Raw genomic sequence first — 19,770 nt, forward strand, 5'->3', positions numbered from 1 at the left:
ACAGTTAGTGCCCCCCTTAGGAACACCCCCGAGCCCCCAAAACCTTGTGCAAGTGAACCAAAGCTGTGTGTACAAGGCTGACAACACTTTATTGATCAAGAAGCTAAAAAATAAAGAAAAAAGTGATGAGCACAGCCACAAACACCACACCTGCTGCACTTCCTTTCCCCAGTGTGGGTGAGCATGTGTGTCAAGATTACATTTCAGGATAAACCTTTGAGCCAGTCACCACACCACACCACACCCACAAGTCACTGGTGGTATTGCCAGCTGGTTTGTGGCAGTAGTCTTGTGGCCAGTCACCACACCACACCACACCACACCCACAAGTCACTGGTGGTATTGCCAGCTGGTTTGTGGCAGTAGTCTTGTGGCCAGTCACCACACCACACCACACCACACCCACAAGTCACTGGTGGTATTGCCAGCTGGTTTGTGGCAGTAGTCTTGTGGCCAGTCACCACACCACACCACACTACACCCACAAGTCACTGGTGGTATTGCCAGCTGGTTTGTGGCAGTAGTCTTGTGGCCAGTCACCACACCACACCACACCACACCCACAAGTCACTGGTGGTATTGCCAGCTGGTTTGTGGCAGTAGTCTTGTGGCCAGTCACCACACCACACCACACCACACCCACAAGTCACTGGTGGTATTGCCAGCTGGTTTGTGGCAGTAGTCTTGTGGCCAGCAGACCTTCCTGTGTAAGCTGAACGGCTGGCATTGTTGTTGTTTACTTGTGTGTTTAACCGTGGTGGTCTGTATCCCCGGGGCTGCCTGGTGCTGCGTGGGGTCTTCCAGCAGCAGTGGCCTGCAGCATCCCTCGGCCACTTCTTCCTCGGGCGGGTCTTGTACTTCTGTTGAGGTCTTTGCCACGTGCCTGCACACCACCCCTGGCTTTTCTGCAAGCTGCCTCTTCATCTTTCTGGCCTTTATTTTCTTGTCTTTGTCCTCATCTGTGGTGCCAAGGCTTCGGCCGGGGCTCGGCCCCTCCCTGCCGGTCTCCCGCCCGGCCGGCCGGCCGCTGCCTGCGCTGCGCCTTGCTGTCATTCTGTCTGTTTTCTTGAGGAGGTTCCTTGTGTGGTTTTGGTCTTGCAGGAAGCTTGTTATCTGCCAGATTTCTTCTCTTTGATGGGTGATCCTCTGCTGCAGCTTCTCTCACTGGTGTCACACCGGTGTCCGTCGGTGACCATGTTGTTCTTGGTCACTTTTTAGGTCGTGATGTTTTGTAGTTTTGTGCCTTTCAGCTCTACTGAGGCCGGAGTCACCGGGGACTGCAACATCTATGATTTTGCCTGTTTTCTCTTCTTCTTTCCAGTGTGGGTGAGGATGTGTCTGTCAAGGGAACCCTTCAGGATAAACCCTTTCCCACACTCCAGGCACTGGAACTTTCTCTCCCCAGTGTGGGTGAGGATGTGTCTGTTAAGATGACTTTTCTGGGTAAATCTTTTCCCACACTCCAGGCACTGGAACTTTCTCTCCCCAGTGTGGGTGAGGATGTGTCTGTCAAGGAAACCCTTCCGGGTAAATCTTTTGTCACACTCCAGGCACTGGAACTTTCTCTCCCCAGTGTGGGTGAGGATGTGTGTGTTAAGATGACTTTTGTGGGTAAATCTTTTCCCACACTCCAGGCACTGGAACTTTCTCTCCCCAGTGTGGGTGAGGATGTGTCTGTCAAGGAAACCCTTCCGGGTAAATCTTTTGCCACACTCCAGGCACTGGAACTTTCTCTCCCCAGTGTGGGTGAGGATGTGTGTGTTAAGATGACTTTTGTGGGTAAATCTTTTCCCACACTCCAGGCACTGGAACTTTCTCTCCCCAGTGTGGGTGAGGATGTGTTTGTTAAGATTACTTTTGGTGATAAATCTTTTCCCACACTCCAGGCACTGGAACTTTCTCTCCCCAGTGTGGGTGAGGATGTGTGAGGCAAGATGACTCTTCCAGACAAATGTCTTCCCGCAGAGGTCACACTTGTGGTTCCTGCCACCAGTGTGGGTGGCAGTGTGTTCAGCGGGGCCACTCCTGCCTCTCAGCCTTGTCTTGCTGGCATGGGAGAGGACGTGTCTGGCAATGGCAGCCTTGGTGGAGCACACTTTGCCGCAGTGGTCACACGTGTAGGTCCTCACGCCCAGGGTCGCCCGCTGCTCCAGGCTGTTCCTGCTGCTGCTGCTGCTGCTGCTGCTGCTGCTGCTGTTTCCTGGCCTTGCACCCTCCATTGCAACGCTGCTCCCGGCTGCGTCCGATCCTGCAGGAAGCCTGGGGCTGCAGGAGGGATGCACGGAGGGACTCCTGTCACTGGATACCGCCCTGGCACCTGTAACAGAGTAGGCCGTCACCACACAGGCAGCGAGGGGCTTCCTGCCTCAGCCTAACACACAGCCTGCAGAGACAAGATACACCTGGCACCTGCAACAGAGGAGGCCGTCACCACACAGGCAGCGAGGGGCTTCCTGCCTCAGCCTAACACACAGCCTGCAGAGACAAGATACACCTGGCACCTGCAACAGAGGAGGCCGTCACCACACAGGCAGCGAGGGGCTTCCTGCCTCAGCCTAACACACAGCCTGCACAGACAAGATACACCTGGCACCTGCAACAGAGGAGGCCGTCACCACACAGGCAGCGAGGGGCTTCCTGCCTCAGCCTAACACACAGCCTGCACAGACAAGATACACCTGGCACCTGCAACAGAGGAGGCCGTCACCACACAGGCAGCGAGGGGCTTCCTGCCTCAGCCTAACACACAGCCTGCACAGACAAGATACACCTGGCACCTGCAACAGAGGAGGCCGTCACCACACAGGCAGCGAGGGGCTTCCTGCCTCAGCCTCAGCCTAACACACAGCCTGCACAGACAAGATACACCTGGCACCTGCAACAGAGGAATTTGGAGTTTGGAAAAAGTAACAGAAGGTGTGGCTGTAACTATAAGATGGGAAATGAAACAATAAATAAGACAACAAGAGGAAAAGATCTGGGAGTGATTTTGTCAAAGAATTTATCACCAGAAAAACGTATTAACAAGATAACAGGTGCAACGCTCAGCCTACTAACAAACACAACACTTGCCTTTGCTCATCTGATACACAAACCACCACCAAATACAAATATTCATCAATTTCAAAACAAACAAACAAACAAACAAACAAACAAACAACAAACCAATTGACCACTTCTCCCTTCTTCCCTCTCAGCCTCACCTTGCGGCTCGTCTGCTGCCTGTGGCCCTGTGGGCGTGCAGGGAGTGTGGCAGTGTGGGCACGTGCCTGCTTGCCTTGGGCTGGGAGCACAGCAAAGTACGCGGTCCTTCCTCTCTTTCTCTCAGCCTCTCCTTACTGCTCGTCTGCTGCCTGTGGGCGTGCAGGGAGTGTGTGGGCGTGCCTGCTTGTCTTAGGAGTGAGAGCAGAGAAGTGAGAGCAGAGAATTGTTTGTGTACAGTAATTCTCTCTCTCTCTCTCTGCCCGGTGCCCGCGAGAATCTTGCCTTGTTTTTCTACTTTTCTAACGGCACTCTAAACTTTCTTTTTTTTTTATTGCTTCTTAATTTTGTTTTGTTCTTTGTCCCTTGTTGGTAAAACTGAAGGGTAGGACCTCCTGTCTATTCATTAAAAACACATTGCAACAAATAAACAAATGAATCTGTAAGAATACATGAAATAAGAAAGAGAAGAAAACAGACACACAGACAATACAGAAAACAGTGAGAAGAAAGAGAAGGAACAAACAAAGAATTTAGAAGAAGAAGAGAAGAAAACAGACACTCACACAACACACATAAAAGGAAAACACACACACACACACACACACACACACACAATAAACAACCAATGAAGGCCCCCAGACACTGACGTAGGTTTGGGCAGGTAGTGAGCATTGTGGTGCCGGTGGAGCAGTGTGTGCAGGATGTGTTGTGTTGCACTGTCTGCCGCACCTCCGCATCGCTGGACATGCTCAAACGCATCAGCCGCACCAGGAACGACTGTGCGACTGTCTTGCTGTACTGTTCCCTGGTGTATCTGGTCCCCACCTGTGTGTTTGAGGGCGTTAGGTTAGGTTAGGTTATTGCAAAACTCAATAAAGTCTCTTGTTGTGGTTATATAACGATATATATAACATTACCTCACCTTGCTTCAAAAACACGAAAATAGGAAAATTATATGAGAGAGAGAGAGAGAGAGAGAGAGAGAGAGAGAGAGAGAGAGAGAGAGAGAGAGAGAGAGAGAGAGAGAGAGAGAGAGAGAGTTCTGAGCCAATACCTACGATATATATATTAGTGTGCGTCATTTTATTAGTGTTAGGCCTGTTTGTTAACTTCATTTTGCTGGCCCCACACTTGCATCTAATAGCTTCATATATCACAACGCACATTACAACACCCCTCACACACGTCTTATACAACACCTCCTTCCCAAAACACCTTAAAATCTGTCGTGTTAGCGCAAGCATCCTGCATCTAGCCTGACACCCCCCCATAACTATCGCCAGCATCATTACAACGAAAGACAAGGCAACACACACACACACACACACACACACACACACACACACACACACACACAAACACACACACACACACACACACACCAGAAACACCTAGAAACACATTTTTCCTCCCTAAAAACATCCAGAAGCACAATTTTCCTCCCCAAAAACACCTGGAAACACAATTTTTCTCCCCAAAAACACCCAGAAACAATTTTACTCCCCAAAAACATCTAGCAACACAATTTTCCTCCCAAAAACACCCAGAAACACAATTTCCCTCCCCATAACACCCAGAAACACAATTTTCCTTCCCAAAAACACCTAGAAACACAATTTTCCTCCCCAAAAACACCCAGAAACAATTTTACTCCCCTAAAACACCTAGAAAGACAATTTTCCTCCCCTAAAACAACCCAGAAACACAATTTTCCTCCCCAAAAACACCCAGAAACACAATTTTCCTTCCCAAAAACATCTAGGAACACAATTTACCTCCCAAAAACACCTAGAGGCACAATCTTCCTCCCCAAAAACACCTAGAAACGCAATTTTTCTCCCCAAAAACACCCAGAAACACAATTTGACTCCCCAAAAACACCTAGAAGCACAATTTTCCTCCCCAAAGAACACCTTCAAACACAATTTTCCTCCCCAAAAACACCTAGAAGCACAATTTTCCTCCCCAAAAACACCTAGCAACACAAATTTTCCTTCCTAATAACACCTATAAGCACTATTTTTCTCCTTTTAATACTCAAATAATACAAATTCGGCCCAGAACAGCTATTTCTATTAACAGTACCCAGAGAAAACACTGATTACCGGTCAGAAATAACTCAAAAACATTAATTTCTACGCAAAAAACACTAAAAAAACATGTGATTTCCTTTCAAAACACCCAAAAAAACATACATTTCTACCCAAACACACTGAAAAACATGCGGTTTCCTTTCAACACACCAAAAAACACACATTTCTACCCAAAAACACTTAAATAACATTTAATTTCCTTTCAAAACACCCAAAAAACACACATTTCTACCCCAAAACACTGAAAAAACATGCGATTTCCTTTCAAAACACCCAAAAAACACTTACTTCTACCCAGAAAACGCTGAAAAAACATATGATTTCCTTTCAAAACACAACAAAAAACACACATTTCTAGCCAAAAACACTGAAAAAACATGCGATTTCCTTTCAAAACACCCGAAAAAGCACTAATTTCTACGCAAAAACACTGGAAAACATGCGATTTCCTTTCAAAACACACCAAAAACACACATTTCTAGCCACACACCAAAAAACACACTGAAAAACATGCGATTTCCTTTCAACACACCAAAAAACACACATTTCTACCCAAAAACATTTAAATAACACTTAATTTCCTTTCAAAACACCCGAAAAAGCACTAATTTCTACGCAAAAACACTGAAAAACACTTGATTTCCTTTCAAAACACCCCAAAAACACACACTTTTAGCCAAAAAACACTTAAAAAACACTCAATTTCCTTTCAAAACACCCCAAACGCACTCATTTCTTCCAAAAAAACATCGAATAACACAGAATTTCCTTTCAAAACACCCCAAAAGAGACACACACCTACCCAAAGACAGCGAAAAAACAACAATTTCTACCCAAACAAACTTGAAAAACACGAAAATCTTAAAAAAACAAAAAAAATTACAAAAAAAAACATGCCCTGCCTTTCTAAAACGCCACAGACACGAAGAATTCCCTTTAAAAAAACACTGCAAGCAAGAATATTCCCTTTCAAAACATCAAAAACTCTCACTTCTATTTCAACATGCCTAAAAAAAAAAAAAGAAAATTGCGTATTTAACTCAAAACACTTCATCTTATATTACAAGGCTGCTACACCACCACAACCACCACCACCACTACTACTACTACTACTACTACTACTACTACGTTTGCTTACCTTTAAAACGCTGGAAATTCAGTGAAAATATTGTCTTCTTAATATTTCCTCTTTTCCTTCTCGTCTTCCTCCTTCCCTTCCTTCTTCTTTTTCCTCCTTCTTCATTTCTCCTTCTTTCCTCCTCTTTCTATTCTTCTCTATGCATGAAAACAGCTGGAAAATATAGGAAATTACACTAAACACTGATAGAAGGGCACTGGGAGGTGGGAAGGTCCAGGGTCTCGGTCCCCAGATGAAGGCGGCTGATGACGTCACGCCATATTTACGTGACGCGAATGATTTTGAAAATGACCCCTCGCAAAAATGGAGCTGGGCCGGAATGCTTTACATATTATGAAAGGGCATAATTTTAGATTAATTCTTGACATATAAAAATATTCCAAGCTTCAGTAATAATAAAGCTATATTTAAATAACTATATGAAAAAGTGTTCGAACAAACACGATAAAAAAAAAACATTCCAAAGTCCACAAATCTCATTTCTCACGAACTCAATACACTTTAAAAAATCGAAACTATTTTTACAAACAATCAGAAGTTAACCGGAAGCTGAAATAAATAAATAAATAATTTAAAAATGTCAACTTTTTGAGTGTTCAACGGGACTAAAATCCCTCTAAAAACCCACGTACTTCACTCAAAAGCATCACAACACATTTAAAAAACAATAAACGATTTTTTGAGCCCATAAAATCTTGCCTAGCGGCTGAAATAAAAAATTATGTTTGGCGGTATGAAAAATTTAACGGCAAACAGCAACACTTATTTACGCTGAAACAACCTCATAATCGACATGTTTCCCTTAACACTCGCACGCAAAACACTCAAAACACCACCAAATATTTTTACAAACCATAAAATCTAAGTTAAAAAGCCTAAATATATAAGTTAAGAAAATAGGAAAAATATTAGAACCGGGGGTAGATTCTGGCAATCCATCATGGCGGCCGCGGGAGGGCTGGGAGGGGGGTCAGATGAAAACAAAGTTGGCTATCTCTCTTTCCTTATTATTTCTGGTTGTTGTGAAGGTTATTTCTCTATTTTATGGATTAATTTCAGCTGTGTGTGTGTCTGTGTGTGTATATATATATAAATATATATGTGTGTGTGTGTATATATGTGTGTGTGTGTGTGTATATATGTATGTGTGTGTGTGTGTCCGCCTCTATTCCATGATAAATAGCATTATTTTCTCTCTTCTCTTCTCCCTTTTGCTATTAAGTATCAAGTATTTTCCAGGTATTTCCAGTGTTTTCCAGGTACTGTCGTAGGTTGAAGCCAGACCTCTGCTACCTGTCACTACTAAACTCACCTTAATTGACCTCCTGTGCCTCTGTGGTCCCGTTCCCTGGTGTTTAAATGAAAAGAGGACACACACACAACCGCACTGCACGGTGTTTCCCAGGTACACTGAGGAAGAGAATAAAAAAAAAAAATAAATAAATAAACAATCCCAAAGCGCCAGGAGCAGTCTGCCTCCCTCCCTCATTGAAGGAGGTGGAAACAAGCGGACCCTCACCATGGGGTACAACCGGATACTTTAATTATATGGCAGGAAATGCGAGGGTAGATTGAGTTTATAAGCGAATAGAAATGAAAACATGTCACTTGAAGCACTGTGAGGCGTTAAGAGAGAGGTAGAGAGAGAGAGAGGGAGTCGGTTCCGGGCGCCAACTAGCCTATCACTTATAATTAAACCTTTAAATTGACGGAAACTCGAATAAAATCATAGAAAACGAGAAGATTGAGTTTATAAGTGAACCTAAAAATTAATTAGAAGTTACGAAAGACACAGTAGAGTGTTTATAATGATACTGAAGACTGAACGAGTGAAAGGGTTAGCCTATCACTCACAATTAAACCATAAATTAATGAAAACTCGAATAAAATAGAGAACGAGTTAACCAATATCTTCACTCCTTCATCTCCTATTCTGTCCACCTCCCCAATGCAAGAGTCAACCAGTATATTCACTCTTTCACCACTATTCTGTCCACCTCCCCAATGCAAGAGTCAACCAGAATATTCACTCTTTCACCACTATTCTGTCCACTTCCACAATGCAAGAGTCAACCAGTATATTCACTCTTTCACCACTATTCTGTCCACCTCCGCAATGCAAGAGTCAAGCAGTATATTCAGTCTTTCACCATCTATTCCATCCACCTCCCTAATCAGTGTGTATCTGGCTGTGGTACATAAGCATGTACAAAGGAATATTTCTAAGATAAGGGTGTGATAGGCTAACCTAACACACACACAACAATTGGTTCTACTTCAAATTAATTTACTGTCTAACAATCTGTCTGTGATATATATGCACTGCCAAGAGCTTGTATATAGACTATGCTAACCTAACCTAACACACATACAATAAAATAAACAAATGTCATAGGATACATTTTTTATTTACAGATAAAGTATATTTACAACACCACACAATGATAAACATGAATACGATGGCTCAATCTATATATACATGGACTCTTGCAACCAAAACATCATGATATTTCCTGCACCAATGACAGCGCAGGAAACAAATGAAAACACTAATGCATGACATGATAATAATAATAGTAATAATAATAATAATAATAATAATAATAATAATAATAATAATAATAATAATAATAATAATACTAAGCTTAGCATGAGCAATGACAATGATTATAATTGAACCAGCGTTGGCAGATTTTATGATGAAATGTTGTTACAAGGTATTATAGGCCTGTACCATCACCAGTTCATTAATATAGGCTCTTTTTGAGGAGGCAGAGGCCAAGAGAAGGAGAGAGAGAAAGGTGTTAGGCAAGAAACAAAACAATAATGTCACTTCATCTCACCTCTATCTCTCTACACCTCTCTAACTTGTCTACATTTCTCATTATAAATATTTTTGAAAGTTTAAGCTGGGAGAGAGACAGGAATAATGTCACTTCATCTCACCTCTCTCTCTCTCTTCACCTCCCTAACTTGTCTAAATGTCTCACTGTTGATATTTTTAGAGGTTCAGGGGAGACAAAAGGTGATATGAGGTGTTATGACAGAAAATACTTAGGAATATTCTCACTTCATCTCACCTCTCTCTCTTAACCTCCTTCCTAACTTGTCTAAATGCATTCTACATATTTTTTTAGAGGTTCAGGAGAGAGACAGAGGTGATGCGAGGTGAAAAAAGTCGGTAACAAACACATTAACACTGCCAAAATTTTTCTCATGTCCCCCTGGTAACAAGACTTTCTACTTCTCATTTATTTTCACCCCTATTCTGTCCTTTAAATATGTAACAAGTCTTTTTTTTAAGTATCGCCTTTCAAACTAACACTGGCAAACTTGTTAGAATGGCCTCCTATTCTGTCTACCTCACTAGTACAAGAGTTAACCAGTATCTTCACAAGACTTTCTATATATTTTCATCCTTATTCTGTCCTTTCAACATGTAATAAATAATCTTTCAAGTATAATCTTTCAAGCTAACAATGCCAAACTTTTAAGAATCCTCTCCTATTCTGTCCACCCCACTAGTGCAAGAGCTAAACAGTACCTCCACTTTTTCAACCCCTTCACTGTTACACTCTAAAGTCTGCCAGTTTGTATTTCCTATGACAATTTCTCTTTATTCTCATCCCTATTCTGTCCACCTCACTAGTGCAAGAGCCAGGCAGTATTGTCATTGTTTCACCCCTTCACTGGTGCACTCTGGGACTCTGCTGCCTGTCTCAAAAGAGGAGTATTAGACACCTCAGGAACTTCAATCATTTTTCTCCTCTTTTGTTTCAGGAGTTGCACTGTACAAAGGGTGTTTTGCCTTGGCCAGTCTCCTTAATATGAAAAGTAATCATATAGAAATAGTAATTGTAATTTTGGGTTAATTGTTCTTGTTAGCTTTTCCCTGTTGGCCAGACTCTAAACTAAAAACAAATACATCAATAAAAATAAATCAATAAATAGCTGTAAATAAAACTGAATACACAAATAAACACAAAAAACACCAATAACACCACTAAATCATTAACTAAACAAATACTAAATAAAATAAAACAATATAAACAAATAAACAACAAAATAACACTCAATCTAACTGTATGCCAGGCAGGCTAAATAAATAACACAAAAATAAACAACAAAATAATAAAAACATCAAAAATAATACAGAAAAATAAATAAATAAATAAATAAATAAATAAATAAATAATAATAATAATAAAACTACCCATTTCTATATGAGTCCAGCAATCACAAACACAGGACAGCCCAAACAATAATAAACAGAACCATAAAAACCTTAAGAATATGGCTACTTTCAAATAAAAAATACATCAATAAAATAAATAAAATAAACAAACAATAAACAAAAAACAAGTTAGTCAGATTGTGGGAGTTTTGTGGGTGAGTTAAGTTAAGGTATCTAAGTGTTAATGAAGGGATGGTTTGTGGCTTGTTGTGAAAATAATGTTTGGGAGGGAGACACCAAAACCAGAGACACAGAGAGACAGAAACAAGCAGGAACACCCCTGGACAGTTAGTGCCCCCCTTAGGAACACCCCCGAGCCCCCAAAACCTTGTGCAAGTGAACCAAAGCTGTGTGTACAAGGCTGACAACACTTTACTGATCAAGAAGCTAAAAAATAAAGAAAAAAAGTGATGAGCACAGCCACAAACACCACACCTGCTGCACTTCCTTTCCCCAGTGTGGGTGAGCATGTGTGTCAAGATTACATTTCAGGATAAACCTTTGAGCCAGTCACCACACCACACCACACCCACAAGTCACTGGTGGTATTGCCAGCTGGTTTGTGGCAGTAGTCTTGTGGCCAGTCACCACACCACACCACACCACACCCACAAGTCACTGGTGGTATTGCCAGCTGGTTTGTGGCAGTAGTCTTGTGGCCAGCAGACCTTCCTGTGTAAGCTGAACGGCTGGCATTGTTGTTGTTTACTTGTGTGTTTAACCGTGGTGGTCTGTATCCCCGGGGCTGCCTGGTGCTGCGTGGGGTCTTCCAGCAGCAGTGGCCTGCAGCATCCCTCGGCCACTTCTTCCTCGGGCGGGTCTTGTACTTCTGTTGAGGTCTTTGCCACGTGCCTGCACACCACCCCTGGCTTTTCTGCAAGCTGCCTCTTCATCTTTCTGGCCTTTATTTTCTTGTCTTTGTCCTCATCTGTGGTGCCAAGGCTTCGGCCGGGGCTCGGCCCCTCCCTGCCGGTCTCCCGCCCGGCCGGCCGGCCGCTGCCTGCGCTGCGCCTTGCTGTCATTCTGTCTGTTTTCTTGAGGAGGTTCCTTGTGTGGTTTTGGTCTTGCAGGAAGCTTGTTATCTGCCAGATTTCTTCTCTTTGATGGGTGATCCTCTGCTGCAGCTTCTCTCACTGGTGTCACACCAGTGTCCGTCGGTGACCATGTTGTTCTTGGTCACTTTTTAGGTCGTGATGTTTTGTAGTTTTGTGCCTTTCAGCTCTACTGAGGCCGGAGTCACCGGGGACTGCAACATCTATGATTTTGCCTGTTTTCTCTTCTTCTTTCCAGTGTGGGTGAGGATGTGTCTGTCAAGGGAACCCTTGTGGGTAAACCCTTTCCCACACTCCAGGCACTGGAACTTTCTCTCCCCAGTGTGGGTGAGGAGGTGTCTGTTAAGATCACTTTTGTGGGTAAATCTTTTCCCACACTCCAGGCACTGGAACTTTCTCTCCCCAGTGTGGGTGAGGATGTGTCTGTCAAGATCACTTTTCTGGGTAAATCTTTTCCCACACTCCAGGCACTGGAACTTTCTCTCCCCAGTGTGGGTGAGGATGTGTTTGTTAAGATTACTTTTGTGGGTAAATCTTTTGCCACACTCCAGGCACTGGAACTTTCTCTCCCCAGTGTGGGTGAGGATGTGTCTGTCAAGATCACTTTTCTGGGTAAATCTTTTGCCACACTCCAGGCACTGGAACTTTCTCTCCCCAGTGTGGGTGAGGATGTGTTTGTTAAGATTACTTTTCTGGGTAAATCTTTTCCCACACTCCAGGCACTGGAACTTTCTCTCCCCAGTGTGGGTGAGGATGTGTGTGTTAAGATGACTTTTGTGGATAAATCTTTTGCCACACTCCAGGCACTGGAACTTTCTCTCCCCAGTGTGGGTGAGGATGTGTGTGTTAAGATCACCTTTCTGGATAAATCTTTTGCCACACTCCAGGCACTGGAACTTTTTCTCCCCAGTGTGGGTGAGGATGTGTCTGTTAAGATGACTTTTGTGGGTAAATCTTTTGCCACACTCCAGGCACTGGAACTTTCTCTCCCCAGTGTGGGTGAGGATGTGTCTGTCAAGATCACTTTTCTGGGTAAATCTTTTGCCACACTCCAGGCACTGGAACTTTCTCTCCCCAGTGTGGGTGAGGATGTGTTTGTTAAGATTACTTTTCTGGGTAAATCTTTTCCCACACTCCAGGCACTGGAACTTTCTCTCCCCAGTGTGGGTGAGGATGTGTGTGTTAAGATAACTTTTGTGGATAAATCTTTTGCCACACTCCAGGCACTGGAACTTTCTCTCCCCAGTGTGGGTGAGGATGTGTTTCTTAAGGGAACTTTTCTCAATAAATCTTTTGCCACACTCCAGGCACTGGAACTTTCTCTCCCCAGTGTGGGTGAGGATGTGTTTCTTAAGGGAACTTTTCTCAATAAATCTTTTGCCACACTCCAGGCACTGGAACTTTCTCTCCCCAGTGTGGGTGAGGATGTGTGAGGCAAGATGACTCTTCCGGACAAATGTCTTCCCGCAGAGGTCACACTTGTGGTTCCTGCCACCAGTGTGGGTGGCAGTGTGTTCAGCGGGGCCACTCCTGCCTCTCAGCCTTGTCTTGCTGGCATGGGAGAGGACGTGTCTGGCAATGGCAGCCTTGGTGGAGCACACTTTGCCGCAGTGGTCACAAGTGTAGGTCCTCACGCCCAGGGTCGCCCGCTGCTCCAGGCTGTTCCTGCTGCCACTGCTGCTGCTGCTGCTGCTGCTGCTGCTGTTTCCTGGCCTTGCACCCTCCATTGCAACGCTGCTCCTGGCTGCGTCTGGTCCTGCAGGAAGCCTGGGGCTGCAGGAGGGATGCACGGAGGGAGTCCTGTCACTGGCACCTGCAACAGAGGAGGCCGTCACCACACAGGCAGCGAGGGGCTTCCTGCCTCAGCCTAACACACAGCCTGCACAGACAAGATACACCTGGCACCTGCAACAGAGGAGGCCGTCACCACACAGGCAGCGAGGGGCTTCCTGGCTCAGCCTAACACACAGCCTGCACAGACAAGATACACCTGGCACCTGCAACAGAGGAGGCCGTCACCACACAGGCAGCGAGGGGCTTCCTGCCTCAGCCTCAGCCTAACACACAGCCTGCACAGACAAGATACACCTGCCACCTGCAACAGAGGAGGCCGTCACCACACAGGCAGCGAGGGGCTTCCTGCCTCAGCCTAACACACAGCCTGCACAGACAAGATACACCTGGCACCTGCAACAGAGGAGGCCGTCACCACACAGGCAGCGAGGGGCTTCCTGCCTCAGCCTCAGCCTAACACACAGCCTGCACAGACAAGATACACCTGGCACCTGCAACAGAGGAATTTGGAGTTTGGAAAAAGTAACAGAAGGTGTGGCTGTAACTATAAGATGGGAAATGAAACAATAAATAAGACAACAAGAGGAAAAGATCTGGGAGTGATTTTGTCAAAGAATTTATCACCAGAAAAACGTATTAACAAGATAACAGGTGCAACGCTCAGCCTACTAACAAACACAACACTTGCCTTTGCTCATCTGGATACACAAACCACCACCAAATACAAATATTCATCACTTTCAAAACAAACAAACAAACAAACAAACAAACAAACAAACAACAAACCAATTGACCACTTCTCCCTTCTTCCCTCTCAGCCTCACCTTGCGGCTCGTCTGCTGCCTGTGGCCCTGTGGGCGTGCAGGGAGTGTGGCAGTGTGGGCACGTGCCTGCTTGCCTTGGGCTGGGAGCACAGCAAAGTACGCGGTCCTTCCTCTCTTTCTCTCAGCCTCTCCTTACTGCTCGTCTGCTGCCTGTGGGCGTGCAGGGAGTGTGTGGGCGTGCCTGCTTGTCTTAGGAGTGAGAGCAGAGAAGTGAGAGCAGAGAATTGTTTGTGTACAGTAATTCTCTCTCTCTCTCTCTCTGCCCGGTGCCCGCGAGAATCTTGCCTTGTTTTTCTACTTTTCTAACGGCACTCTAAACTTTCTTTTTTTTTATTGCTTCTTAATTTTGTTTTGTTCTTTGTCCCTTGTTGGTAAAACTGAAGGGTAGGACCTCCTGTCTATTCATTAAAAACACATTGCAACAAATAAACAAATGAATCTGTAAGAATACATGAAATAAGAAAGAGAAGAAAACAGACACACAGACAATACAGAAAACAGTGAGAAGAAAGAGAAGGAACAAACAAAGAATTTAGAAGAAGAAGAGAAGAAAACAGACACTCACACAACACACATAAAAGGAAAACACACACACACACACACACACACACACAATAAACAACCAATGAAGGCCCCCAGACACTGACGTAGGTTTGGGCAGGTAGTGAGCATTGTGGTGCCGGTGGAGCAGTGTGTGCAGGATGTGTTGTGTTGCACTGTCAGCCGCACCTCCGCATCGCTGGACATGCTCAAACGCATCAGCCGCACCAGGAACGACTGTGCGACTGTCTTGCTGTACTGTTCCCTGGTGTATCTGGTCCCCACCTGTGTGTTTGAGGGCGTTAGGTTAGGTTAGGTTATTGCAAAACTCAATAAAGTCTCTTGTTGTGGTTATATAACGATATATATAACATTACCTCACCTTGCTTCAAAAACACGAAAATAGGAAAATTATATGAGAGAGAGAGAGAGAGAGAGAGAGAGAGAGAGAGAGAGAGAGAGAGAGAGAGAGAGAGAGAGAGTTCTGAGCCAATACCTACGATATATATATTAGTGTGCGTCATTTTATTAGTGTTAGGCCTGTTTGTTAACTTCATTTTGCTGGCCCCACACTTGCATCTAATAGCTTCATATATCACAACGCACATTACAACACCCCTCACACACGTCTTATACAACACCTCCTTCCCAAAACTCCTTAAAATCTGTCGTGTTAGCGCAAGCATCCTGCATCTAGCCTGACACCCCCCCATAACTATCGCCAGCATCATTACACAATTCCCAAACCCCAAAATTATCACACCAACACACACCAAAACTTCCCCAAAACACACTCAAACACACACACACACACACACACACACACACACACCAGAAACACCTAGAAACACATTTTTCCTCCCCAAAAACATCCAAAAGCACAATTTTCCTCCCCAAAAACACCTAGAAACACAATTTTCCTCCCCAAAAACACCCAGAAACAATTTTACTCCCCAAAAACATCTAGAAACACAATTATCCTTCCCAAGAACACCTAGAAGCACAATTTTCCTCCCCAAAACACCTAGAAGCACAATCTTCCTCCCCAAAAACAACTAGAAACGCAATTTTTCTCCCCAAAAACACCCAGAAACACAATTTGACTCCCCAAAAACATCTAGAAACACAATTATCCTCCCCAAGAACATCTAGGAACACAATTTTCCTCCCAAAAACACCTAGAAGCACAATTTTCCTCCCCAAAACACCTAGAAGCACAATCATCCTCCCCAAAAACAACTAGAAACGCAATTTTTCTCCCCCAAAAAACCCAGAAACACAATTTGACTCCCCAAAAACATCTAGAAACACAATTATCCTCCCCAAGAACATCTAGGAACACAATTTTCCTTCCAAAAACACCTAGAAGCACAATTTTCCTCCCCAAAACACCTAGAAGCACAATCTTCCTCCCCAAAAACACCTAGAAACGCAATTTTTCTCCCCAAAAACACCCAGAAACACAATTTGACTCCCCAAAAACACTTAGAAGCACAATTTTCCTCCCCAAAGAACACCTTCAAACACAATTTTCCTCCCCAAAAACACCTAGAAGCACAATTTTCCTCTCCAAAAACACCTAGCAACACAAATTTTCCTTCCTAATAACACCTATAAGCACTATTTTTCTCCTTTTAATACTCAAATAACACAAATTCGGCCCAGAACACCTATTTCTATTAACAGTACCCAGAGAAAACACTGATTACCGGTCAGAAATAACTCAAAAACATTAATTTCTACGCAAAAAACACTGAAAAAACATGTGATTTCCTTTCAAAACACACAAAAAACATACACTTCTACCCAAACACACTGAAAAACATGCGATTTCCTTTCAACACACCAAAAAACACACATTTCTACCCAAAAACACTTAAATAACATTTAATTTCCTTTCAAAACACCCAAAAAACACACATTTCTACCCCAAAACACTGAAAAAACATGCGATTTCCTTTCAAAACACCCAAAAAACACTTACTTCTACCCAGAAAACGCTGAAAAAACATATGATTTCCTTTCAAAACACACCAAAAAACACACATTTCTACCCAAAAACACTGAAAAAACATGCGATTTCCTTTCAAAACACCCGAAAAAGCACTAATTTCTACGCAAAAACACTGGAAAACATGCGATTTCCTTTCAAAACACACCAAAAACACACATTTCTAGCCACACACCAAAAAACACACTGAAAAACATGCGATTTCCTTTCAACACACCAAAAAACACACATTTCTACCCAAAAACATTTAAATAACAGTTAATTTCCTTTCAAAACACCCGAAAAAGCACTCATTTCTACGCAAAAACACTGAAAAACACTTGATTTCCTTTCAAAACACCCCAAAAACACACACTTTTAGCCAAAAAACACTTAAAAAACACTTAATTTCCTTTCAAAACACCCCAAAAGCACTCATTTCTTCCAAAAAAAACATCGAATAACACAGAATTTCCTTTCAAAACACCCCAAAAGAGACACACACCTACCCAAAGACAGCGAAAAAACAACAATTTCTACCCAAACAAACTTGAAAAACACGAAAATCTTAAAAAAAACAAAATAATTACAAAAAAAACATCCCCTGCCTTTCTAAAACGCCACAGACACGAAGAATTCCCTTTAAAAAAACACTGCAAGCAAGAATATTCCCTTTCAAAACACCAAAAACTCTCACTTCTATTTCAACATGCCTAGAAAAAAATTGCGTATTTAACTCAAAACACTTCATCTTATATTACAAGGCTGCTACACCACCACCACCACCACCACCACTACTACTACTACTACTATTACTACTACTACTACGTTTGCTTACCTTTAAAACGCTGGAAATTCAGTGAAAATATTGTCTTCTTAATATTTCCTCTTTTCCTTCTCGTCTTCCTCCTTCCCTTCCTTCTTCTTTTTCCTCCTTCTTCATTTCTCCTTCTTTCCTCCTCTTTCTATTCTTCTCTATGCATGAAAACAGCTGGAAAATATAGGAAATAACACTAAACACTGATAGAAGGGCACTGGGAGGTGGGAAGGTCCAGGTCCCGGTCCCCAGATGAAGGCGGCTGATGACGTCACGCCATATTTACGTGACGCGAATGATTTTGAAAATGACCCCTCGCAAAAATGGAGCTGGGCCGGAATGCTTTACATATTATGAAAGGGCATAATTTTAGATTAATTCTTGACATATGAAAATATTCCAAGCTTCAGTAATAATAAAGCTATATTTAAATAACTATATGAAAAAGTGTTCGAACAAACACGATAAAAAAAAACATTCCAAAGTCCACAAATCTCATTTCTCACGAACACAATACACTTTAAAAAATCGAAACTATTTTTACAAACAATCAGAAGTTAACCGGAAGCTGAAATAAATAAATAAATAATTTAAAAATGTCAACTTTTTGAGTGTTCAACGGGACTAAAATCCCTCTAAAAACCCACGTACTTCACTCAAAAGCATCACAACACATTTAAAAAACAATAAACGATTTTTTGAGCCCATAAAATCTTGCCTAGCGGCTGAAATAAAAAAATATGTTTGGCGGTATGAAAAATTTAACGGCAAACAGCAACACTTATTTACGCTGAAACAACCTCATAATCGACATGTTTCCCTTAACACTCGCACGCAAAACACTCAAAACACCACCAAATATTTTTACAAACCATAAAATCTTAGTTAAAAAGCCTAAATATATAAGTTAAGAAAATAGAAAAAATATTAGAACCGGGGGTAGACTCTGGCAATCCATCATGGCGGCCGCGGGAGGGCTGGGAGGGGGGTCAGATGAAAACAAAGTTGGCTATCTCTCTTTCCTTATTATTTCTGGTTGTTGTGAAGGTTATTTCTCTATTTTATGGATTAATTTCAGCTGTGTGTGTGTCTGTGTGTATATATATATATATATATATATGTGTGTGTGTGTATATATGTGTGTGTGTGTGTGTATATATGTATGTGTGTGTGTGTGTGTCCGCCTCTATTCCATGATAAATAGCATTATTTTCTCTCTTCTCTTCTCCCTTTTGCTATTAAGTATCAAGTATTTTCCAGGTATTTCCAGTGTTTTCCAGGTAGTGTCGTAGGTTGAAGCCAGACCTCTGCTACCTGTCACTACTAAACTCACCTTAATTGACCTCCTGTGCCTCTGTGGTCCCGTTCCCTGGTGTTTAAATGAAAAGAGGACACACACACAACCGCACTGCACGGTGTTTCCCAGGTACACTGAGGAAGAGAATAAAAAAAATAAATAAATAAATAAACATTCCCAAAGCGCCAGGAGCAGTCTGCCTCCCTCCCTCGGTGAAGGAGGTGGAAACAAGCGGACCCTCACCATGGGGTGCAACCGGATACTTTAATTATATGGCAGGAAATGCGAGGGTAGATTGAGTTTATAAGCGAATAGAAATGAAAACATGTCACTTGAAACACTGTGAGGCGTTAAGAGAGAGGTAGAGAGAGAGAGAGGGAGTCGGTTCCGGGCGCCAACTAGCCTATCACTTATAATTAAACCTTTAAATTGACGGAAACTCGAATAAAATCATAGAAAACGAGAAGATTGAGTTTATAAGTGAACCTAAAAATTAATTAGAAGTTACGAAAGACACAGTAGAGTGTTTATAATGATACTGAAGACTGAACGAGTGAAAGGGTTAGCCTATCACTCACAATTAAACCATAAATTAATGAAAACACGAATAAAATCATAGAGAACGAGTTAACCAATATCTTCACTCCTTCATCTCCTATTCTGTCCACCTCCCCAATGCAAGAGTCAACCAGTATATTCACTCTTTCACCACTATTCTGTCCACCTCCACAATGCAAGAGTCAACCAGTATATTCACTCTTTCACCACTATTCTGTCCACCTCCCCA

The 19,770-nt window shown here is 42.9% G+C and overlaps 1 protein-coding gene across 5 annotated transcripts in view; it reads right to left on the reverse strand.

Annotated features, from left to right (window-relative positions):
- The window catches only part of LOC135096443 (gastrula zinc finger protein XlCGF57.1-like), a 28,223-nt gene extending 9,063 nt beyond the window's left edge, over window positions 1–19,160 (reverse strand). Inside the window, exons 1-7 of one of the 5 annotated variants that reach the window (XR_010264760.1) lie at window positions 19,020–19,160; window positions 17,708–17,860; window positions 14,340–15,164; window positions 7,748–7,845; window positions 6,436–6,588; window positions 3,852–4,029; window positions 3,204–3,353 (exon numbers count right to left, since the gene is read on the reverse strand). Coding sequence is in view for 3 of the 5 variants with exons in the window: in XM_063997944.1 (XP_063854014.1) it covers window positions 11,925–13,448 (1,524 nt within the window). In the remaining 2 variants the exon portion in view is untranslated. Of the gene's footprint in view, window positions 1–3,203; window positions 3,354–3,851; window positions 4,030–6,435; window positions 6,589–7,747; window positions 7,846–8,826; window positions 13,535–13,630; window positions 13,817–14,339; window positions 15,165–17,707; window positions 17,951–19,019 lie in introns of those variants that run through there. The other 4 variants (XM_063997944.1, XM_063997941.1, XR_010264761.1 and 1 more) reach the window with 4 other exon arrangements.
- Between the last annotated feature and the right edge of the window lie 610 nt (window positions 19,161–19,770).

The sequence above is a fragment of the Scylla paramamosain genome, unplaced genomic scaffold (assembly GCF_035594125.1).
Source record: "Scylla paramamosain isolate STU-SP2022 unplaced genomic scaffold, ASM3559412v1 Contig4, whole genome shotgun sequence".
In the NCBI taxonomy this organism is placed as follows: Eukaryota; Metazoa; Arthropoda; class Malacostraca; order Decapoda; family Portunidae; genus Scylla; species Scylla paramamosain.